At 39.3% G+C, this 8446-nt stretch overlaps 1 protein-coding gene across 1 annotated transcript; it reads left to right on the top strand.

Annotated features, from left to right (window-relative positions):
- The first annotated feature begins 46 nt into the window (after positions 1-46).
- On the top strand, positions 47-7261 carry CRIPT (CXXC repeat containing interactor of PDZ3 domain). Its single transcript, XM_074168639.1, has 5 exons — positions 47-106; positions 373-438; positions 848-902; positions 1571-1674; positions 3508-7261. The coding sequence occupies exons 1-5, from the start codon at positions 91-93 to the stop codon at positions 3570-3572; spliced, it is 306 nt and encodes a 101-aa protein (XP_074024740.1). The 5' UTR covers positions 47-90; the 3' UTR covers positions 3573-7261.
- The last annotated feature ends 1185 nt before the right edge of the window (positions 7262-8446 follow it).

Genomic DNA, 8446 nt, shown 5'->3' with positions numbered 1-8446 from the left:
GCCCGGCAACGGAAACTCGCCGCAGCCGTACGTCAGTTCCGGGGCGGATCCGGAAGGGGCTGTTGTTGTTGTGGTGAGGGGCCGGCAGCCATGGTGTGTGAGAAGTGTGAGTACGGGCGTCCCGGGGGAGCGGCGGCCTTGCCCCAACCTGTGGGGCTTACCTTATCCTCAGCCCCTGCTCTCCCCCCGGGGGTCCCGGGCGGCCCCTGAGTTGGGCTGAGCCGAGCCGAGCCGAGCGGCAGCGACGGGTCCGGGCTGTAGGCGGCTGTTGCGGGAGTGTCTCTGTCATTCCCCCGCAGGCGAGCGCTTGTTGTGGGTATTAATGCAGCATAGTTTTAATTTTTTTTCCCCTTGTAATGTTTCCTTACGTAGGTGAGAAGAAACTCGGTACGGTGATCACTCCCGATACGTGGAAAGATGGTGCGAGAAACACTACAGGTAATCTCGGAGAGGTTTAACATTTGTTTTTCAGGTATCTTAAAGCTGGTTAGGCACCTGAGCTATCTTACAGTCTTCAGGCTAAAATTTGAAAGAGTTAATCAGGTTAATTTTTAACTCCTGTAGTTTCCCTCCCAAGCTTATTTAATGTCTTGGGAATTTATTTACCCTAAGATCTTCTGTATTGAACTTGTCTGTCTGTTTTGTTTTTTTTTTTCCCTTGTACAGAATGATGATACAGAGAGCACAGGATAAAGTATTCTATTGTTCTGTGCTTTAAAGCTGTGCTATACATGTTATGTCTTACATTGATTTTATTTGCACGTGTGTAAAAGCTGTAAACTAAGCTTTTTTTAGGTATGCTTGGAAGTGTGAAATTTATTGGTTTATGATTTTATTCTTTTTGTAGAAAGCGGTGGCCGCAAGTTAAATGAAAACAAGGCATTGACCTCAAAGAAGGCAAGGTCAGTATTTAATACTGATTTCGGCTAAAAAAGTCAGTTTGCCGTAACAGAGGCCTGTTTTCTGCATATCTGGGCAACTGCTCAAAACTTGTCCAAAATATAAATATAATTTTTTAAAAATAACTTTTGGGATTTTGACATTTGATTAATTGGTAAAAGTATGTCCATACGTATTTTGTGGGTGCTTTTTGCTGAATCATAGAGTCTGTGCATCTATTTTATTGCAGTCCTCACTGAAATTGCTAGGGTTTGATGCTTTTGTTAGGAGAGGAACTGGGAAGGCTTATTTTCCATGCAAAGATTGCCAGTACAATCTCTTGAGCATTTCCTTAATGTCCAGGGGACATTCTATTTTGCAAGGGGGCAAGGCGCTGCTAGAAGGTGTTTAAGTTCAAAGTAGTCTAATATCTTAACAAAAAGACACACTTTTAGTTCTGTTTTTGTTAAGTTTGTGTCCGTAACGCAGGAAGTCTCTCTTAATGGGGAAAGTGGGAGCTTCTCTGTAGACTTTGTGTAGCCTATTAGAAATAATCTTTGAATGTCCTTTTTCTAAATTATAGTTTTTGCTGGAGTTTCTGTCTGTGCCCTCTGGCTTAGGCTTTTTAGGATGAGGCAAAGCAAATACTTTATTTCAAGGTGATAAATAAAATACTTTTTCTTTTTCCCAGGTTTGATCCTTACGGAAAGAACAAATTTGCAATATGTCGGATTTGTAAGAGTTCTGTCCATCAGCCAGGGTCTCACTATTGTCAAGGATGTGCCTATAAAAAAGGTGAGTTTCATTGAGTACCAAACTATCCCGGTTTGATTTGAAATCAGAAAGCAAGTGGAACTCTCAGGGTTTTTTTCACCTTACAAAGAGAAGGCTAAGATAAGAATGAATTGCTCTCTTCAACTACTAATAGAAAAGTCTGACTCCATGCTCTCTACGCCTTCCTGAGCTGCACAGTAGTAGAATAAGAGACAATGTACACAGGTTAGAATGTGGACAATTCTAATTACATACAAGGAAAGCAATTTTCACCATGGTAGCGCTATGGTTACTGTAATAAAAGGAACCCACAGACGTTGTGGAACCTCTGTGGGGAGATATTTAGAGCTTGACTTGAAAAGCCCTGAGCCAGCTTCATCCAGTATCCAAGTTGTCTGTGTTTTGAGTGGGGCAGGGGCAAGAGTAGAGACTGCTGGAGATCTTTTCCAACTGAAGTTATTTATGTATAATTGTTAGATGTAGAGCTGCAGCTAACCAGTAGTAAGTTTTGTTTATGAAATGACTTTTGTTTGTTCTATAAATGTGCACTGTGTCACTGAGCCAGTGATTTAGCAGCCTCCTGTAGGAGGGTTGCCTTTTCTAGTTGCTAGATGCTCACCAGATGGCTGCCTGTATCCCATATGGTAAAACCTCTTTCTTAAACTTATGGCTGGTTTGGGTGGGCTTCAGGATTTTGTCTTTGTCTGCTTGTGTGTCCTTCCAGGTTGAATCTGTTTTCTTCATAAAATTCAGAAGTGCATTAAGTTCTAGTTCTGACCTTCAAAGACGTGGTTGTGGCATGTTTCTTGAATCAAATTCAGTCATGTGGCTTAGTTCAACTGTTGTGTATCTCTGAAATCGAGAGGCACCCTAAAGTTAATAACTCCTCAATTTAGACCTGAAGTGAATAGCCTGTGGGCTGGATTTTGATCTCCAAAGTAAATCATGTGGCATGTTCCAGGCTGTTCTCTTTCCTAATGGACTCAGATAAGTGTCCACTCACACGATGGCAATATATGAAAGCACACAATTTGGAGAGAGTTAACAGGAATAGTTGCCACTTGACTTTTTTTTTTTTTTTTTTTTTTTTGTCTCTTGATGAATGATCTTGTAGAATGAGATGTGGCTGTACCAGACAAAAGGTTTAGCACCTTTCTGCTTTAGAAGAGGGAAACATTGAGAAAACCCACCCCTCTGCCCTTACCGAACTTGTGTACTTTTTGCTGCTCGTCTTCTGACTTGCCACTCTTTGGGTTTAGGTCAGTCATCTGGGACATCAGTGGTCATCTTCACTTCAACTCTCAAGTATTCTTGATGTCCATTGTTAATCACTTCTACTGCACGATAAATAGCTTAATTCCATGAAACTGTATTTTTCTCAACTTTCTCAGTTGTCTGAAGCTCTCCACCTGTCAAATCTTCCGTTTAGCAGTCAGTTTGTTGGTGAATGTATTTTCTTAGCCTAGCTACTTTCTGTCTGTCTCGGGCCTTGATTTGGCTATAGGACTTTAAAAGCTTGATAATACACCATTTTTACCTGTTTGCCAGGTGGGAGCCGTTCCTGGCTCTCTTCCAGTATTCCAGCAAATTACAGAGGCTTTGGACAGTGTTGTGAATCATAATGCTCTCAAAATAGAGTTGATTTTTTTTAATTAGTAGCATTACACATATGGTACAAATACTAATTTCTATTAAAGTCATGTTATTACTTCTGAATTTGCAATATCTGGTGAGAAAAAATGCATAGATTGTCAATGAGAGCTCATTTAAGCAATTTCTGAAATACATATCAACTATGTTTTTGAAGAAAAACTTTATTTTAAAATAATTTACACACCTTTTGTGTGCTTATAGGCATCTGCTCAATGTGTGGGAAGAAGGTGCTGGATACGAAGAACTACAAGCAAACTTCTGTCTAATTGTCTTGACTAGTCTTTTTATGAACTTGTAACATTTGTGTCTTTGTACAGTTCACTTTTCTCCAAAATAATTTGTATTATCTTTCAGAAAGTAATATTCACATTTGGAATGAGATGAGAGGTAAAGATAGCCTGGTTGTTTGCCTGGAAATGTACATAGTATTTGATTTTTCTTGTTTTAGCACTAATGTTAACTGATATTTAAAGGTAATGGTTTGCAGCAACTGATACAGTTCAAAGTGAATAGAGGGTCCTGGTGGATAGGTTGAAACTGTGTTACCATCGTAACAGATCTTGAAGATTTAACACTTTTATTCTTTTGCCGTATCTTGAGTCTTCTGCTTGTCTGATAGTAATATTCTATAGATGTATAAAATATGGGCTTGTATCACCTCATTAAAATAGTGTCTTCATTTATTTCTATGTTTATAGGTATTTATAATTACTCTCACCTCAAACTATTACGTCCTCCCCTCTAAGTATTGTTCTTCAGATTTTAATGCAATTGTCCTCTTGAATTTTGTTTCTGCCTATAGTAGGGTTGGTTAAATCACAAATTGTTAAACTACTGAAATCTAATGTGTTACTCTGCCAGTTCTTACTTTGCCAGTAAGACTGAGTAGCTGTTCCCCTCTCGGACTCTAAGGAGGCGTTACATATAGCATCTGGTGGCCCAAGGCAACAAAATAACGAACATTGGTTTCTAATGCCAAGTCTCAGTCTTCTCATTTCCGAAGTTAGTCTGGCTTTTAAATACTTGATTTGAAACTGGGTCTTGAATTCTATGCCGTAATTGCTGATATACATGTCAAATGCGAAAGATCAAAACAGGCTGCTTTCTCTTCAGCATTGCTTTGGTGTAAGACTTGAAGTGAGCCTCTCTGAACGTGAGAGGCTGAGTGTGGCTCTGCATTTCTTTTGTCCTTTGGTTACTTTCTACATAAGAAAGCAATTTCTGTTAGGGAGAGTAGTTTTAGGTGAAGAGAATGGTGGGGTTTTAACTAGACCTATTTAAGTGTTTCCTCCTCCAAGCAATCTCCATTTGGCAATCTCTTACTCTTTCAACTGAAACAGAAAAGCTATCAATGGGAATTTCCCTATGAATAGATACTGTGTTTTAGGTTTCTTTTAGTTCTCATATACTGCATGACTAATGGAGACTGAAAAATCGCTGTTCTTTCTATGTGTTAGTGGGAGAAAATAAAGAATATTAGGGATATAGTTATTCTCTTTGCTCTTAGCTCCTGCCATGCTGTGGTTGTGCTGTGAGTAGCCCTCTAAAGGGAGTTGCCTGACATTTCTTGTCACTCTTAATTGCCCATTATTGAGCATTTGTCTCCAAAGTTTCTTGTTCCAAATATGTTGACATCCTGTAGTTGCTAAAAGGTAATTCTTTTCAGTTTTTTATCTACTAAGAAGCTTTGTCAGGATAGTGGAATGAGCTGTGTCCCTCAAAAGAAGAGAGGAATGCTGCTGCTTTTAATTTTAAAAGCTTCACCTACCTTAACAATTGAAGTATGGAAGTACGTGGATTAGCTAGCTGGTGATGGCTGGCATCCTGCAAAGTTGTTTCCACTTGGTGATGGCCACTTGTTTCCAAACACATCAAGGAATTCTAGTATTAGTGTACATCTCTGTGGCACATGCTTTGTATGGATGAAAAGAAAATGTCTATAATTAGCTTCAAGTTTTGCAGCAAGTGCTTGTTGCCAGAATGTGTGGTGATTTCAGATGGCAGATTCTCTGATACTCTCTGAACTCTTCACCCTTTATGGGTGTATTCTATAAGATTGATTCATTTTTGCTATTCTGTGAATAAAACTCCCTTTTCTTGTCTTCCTAAAACTTGCCAATATCTCCATTTCAAAAGCATTACTGTTTGTAATTCTTGCATACATGGTATGAATTGAATGTTTATTGCACTCTGTAAGTATTGGCGCTGAATGAACTCTAACCTCATTTTGTAACCGATTTAAGAACAGGGATGTAAGTAGTATGATCCTTTGTTCATAATTATTTTGTGAATAGAACTTTTATGCACCTGTATCCTATTACTGGGCAGCAGCTTTTGCATGTTAAAATATATTTTTGTTGGAAAAGGAGGACAGGTTTTATTTTGGGGTTTTGGTTGGGTTTTGGTTTTTTTTTAATAGTGAACACAAACAGTGATTTCTTGTTCTAGTGGTTTGTACATGCTTGGGATTTTCCATCTGTAGCTCTCAAGACTACTTAGTGTTGTGAGAGGTTCAGTTCCTGAGATCTGTAAAATTTGCTGGTCTAGTAGTCAAGTTTCAGAAAAGCCCATTTTCCAGGCATTGTTTTGGAGACCCATTGCTTTAAATTTAGATCACAAGCCCTCTCCTGCACCTCTGAGATGCACCATAGTTCAAGGCAATCTTGGCAAAGACGCACTTAAAGTTAGCTTTTAAAATTACATACACCTTCGGTATAATTGAATTGTCACATAAAAGCAATTTTGTTGATACTAAAAATGTCTGGATAGCATGGGACGCCTTTCCTGAGACATGCAGTGAAAAACAAGAAAATCTGTAATGGAAAGTTGCCAGTTTTTTTTAATGTACTGAGAAGAGCACAGTAATGTTCCCAGATGATCAGACTGTCCTCTAAATCACAGGTTACATAAGAGATTTGTGCTGCCAAATTTAGTAGGATTAGAATTTTCCTCAGTGCTGCTGAACTCCTGTACTGTCCTTGCTGTTTCTGCATGTTCATTGGCCAGAGCTATTACTGAGCTAAGTACAAGCAGCATTTTGAGAGAAAAGAACAGATTAGCTATAAAAATGTTACTGTGCCTGTAGCAGCCAGTCAGATAAAAATTGAACAGAAAAAGGGTTCATGTGTCAGGGTGTTGTCATGTTCTTCCCCATCCTTAGCGTTTGTTTACTGTAATGGTTTATTTGGTTTTTTAACCCTGTTCTTTCTGCTGCAGAAGCTGGAGAAAGGACCATCCCGGGTAGTCATTTGGCAATACTGTTCCAAGGAATTAGGACTATTTTAATTGTTTACCTGTAGAAATTTTTTTCCCCTTTTAGGTTTATTCTGTTCCTTCGTTATCAGAAGGAGAGCAAGAAAGACTTTGTCTTATGTACAGGGATGTCACTGACTACTTTGCATTCAGTTTTTCTTGAGAGTGGCCCAGACTTGCACCAAAATCTCTTATTTAGCAAAATAAGAGATGTATAGGTTTCAGATTGTAAGTCTGTTGCACCTACATACTTCTTCTTGTATCACTCCCATCATCAGCCCATCTCTCTGCAGTGCCTCAGATTGCACAAATATTCCAGTTCTATGCTAGATGAGCATCAGTCTACCCAAAGACACTTAGGCCAGGACCCTCTGCCAATCTCACCATCATAAATTCTGGGTAGGAATGCCTTTATATTATCAGGGGACATAAGAGGTATGTGCAAAAATTAAAAAAAATAAAAATAGATTGAGTTAGGGAGCTGCACAAAGTAATGCAATGAGCCATGTTGCTGTATTTTCCTAATACAGAGTTGTAAGTTTCCCAGCTGCAGAAAGAATCCCCAGCATGAGAGAGTTGTTATTCACTTAAAGATAGTAAGCCGAGAGCAGAAGCTGTGGCTCTTTACATTTGGTATGGCAAAACTTAGTTTGTGATAGGACCTCTACACGGAGAATGAGATTCTGGGGCTAATAAAGTCTTCAAAAAAAACCCTCTCAGACAAGTAATTTGTTTTTCTTGCATTCAACCTGGGCTTCCTGATCTCCTGTAAATACATATGGCCTAAAGATGGGCTCCGTTTTGTCATTCACTTTGGATGTTGCTGCCCAGCTACTGACTCACAGGTCGCTTAAACTGCTCAGCGAGCACTGGTTCAGCATAGAATCATGCAAGTATCTCTTTTGCTTACAGTATCTTACTAGTTCACTGGTTTAGAAGAAAAAATGTTGCAGGGTGCAAAATGGAATACTGATGATGGGAAAACACACTCTGAATTTTGTGAGAGAATGGACATATTGCCACATCACAGCTGCGGTTTGCTATTAAGCACAAATTGTTTGGCTCTCCCAGTCAGCAGAACTGGTTGGACAATCTGATAAGGCATGATGACGGCCCGTACAAATAACAGAGCCAAATGTTTCTTTTAGTGAGGATTATAAATGTGCCTTGTGAAGACTAGTTGGTTTTGAACTGCTTGTCTTCTTCCCAGACTTGTGCTTTTATGGAAGAAGTTATAATCTGAAATTCATCAGAAACTGATTTTTCATCAACTTTTATGGGTGGGGCCATAGTTCACTCTGTGGAACTTGCATGAGGTGTATGTGTGTTCATCATGTCTGGCTAATGCCTGCAGAAAACCCGAGTTCTCTGTTGACAAGGAGCACTTCCTTCACCCACTTTAGGGCAACAGGAACAGATGTGTTGATGGGACCAGGAAGAATTTGTCTGAAACCTTGCCAAGAAACTGAAGGAAGCGCTGAGTGGAGTATTCTCCATGTGGGTATTGCTGGTAAAGATTTTTTTACATGGTTTGTGAAGACACTTCTGACATTTTTTTTGCCTTGCTGCCATTCACTTGTGATAAATAGCAAGTAGATTTTTCAGGCACCATGGAATTGATAGCCAAATTACTACCTAATTAAGCAGAAATTTCCTGATTAGCTTTCTAGAAGAAAAGCTGTAGAAACTACTCCTTCCTTTCTGTCTCTCTCTTTGCACTGGAAGATGGAGACTGAACTTAGCAATGTTCGCGATTCATTAAGCATAAACGCTTCCAGCAAATGCACTTACTATGTGCTCGTCTGCCAAGTGGTATTGGGAAAACAAATGTTGAGATTATTTTTTTTTCTGCCTCATCGTGGTTATGATGATTAGATATCAGTATTTT

This window comes from Numenius arquata, chromosome 2 (assembly GCF_964106895.1).
Source record: "Numenius arquata chromosome 2, bNumArq3.hap1.1, whole genome shotgun sequence".
In the NCBI taxonomy this organism is placed as follows: Eukaryota; Metazoa; Chordata; class Aves; order Charadriiformes; family Scolopacidae; genus Numenius; species Numenius arquata.
The sequence above is the reverse complement of the archived record's forward strand: the minus strand, read 5'-3'. Positions and strand labels throughout refer to the sequence as shown.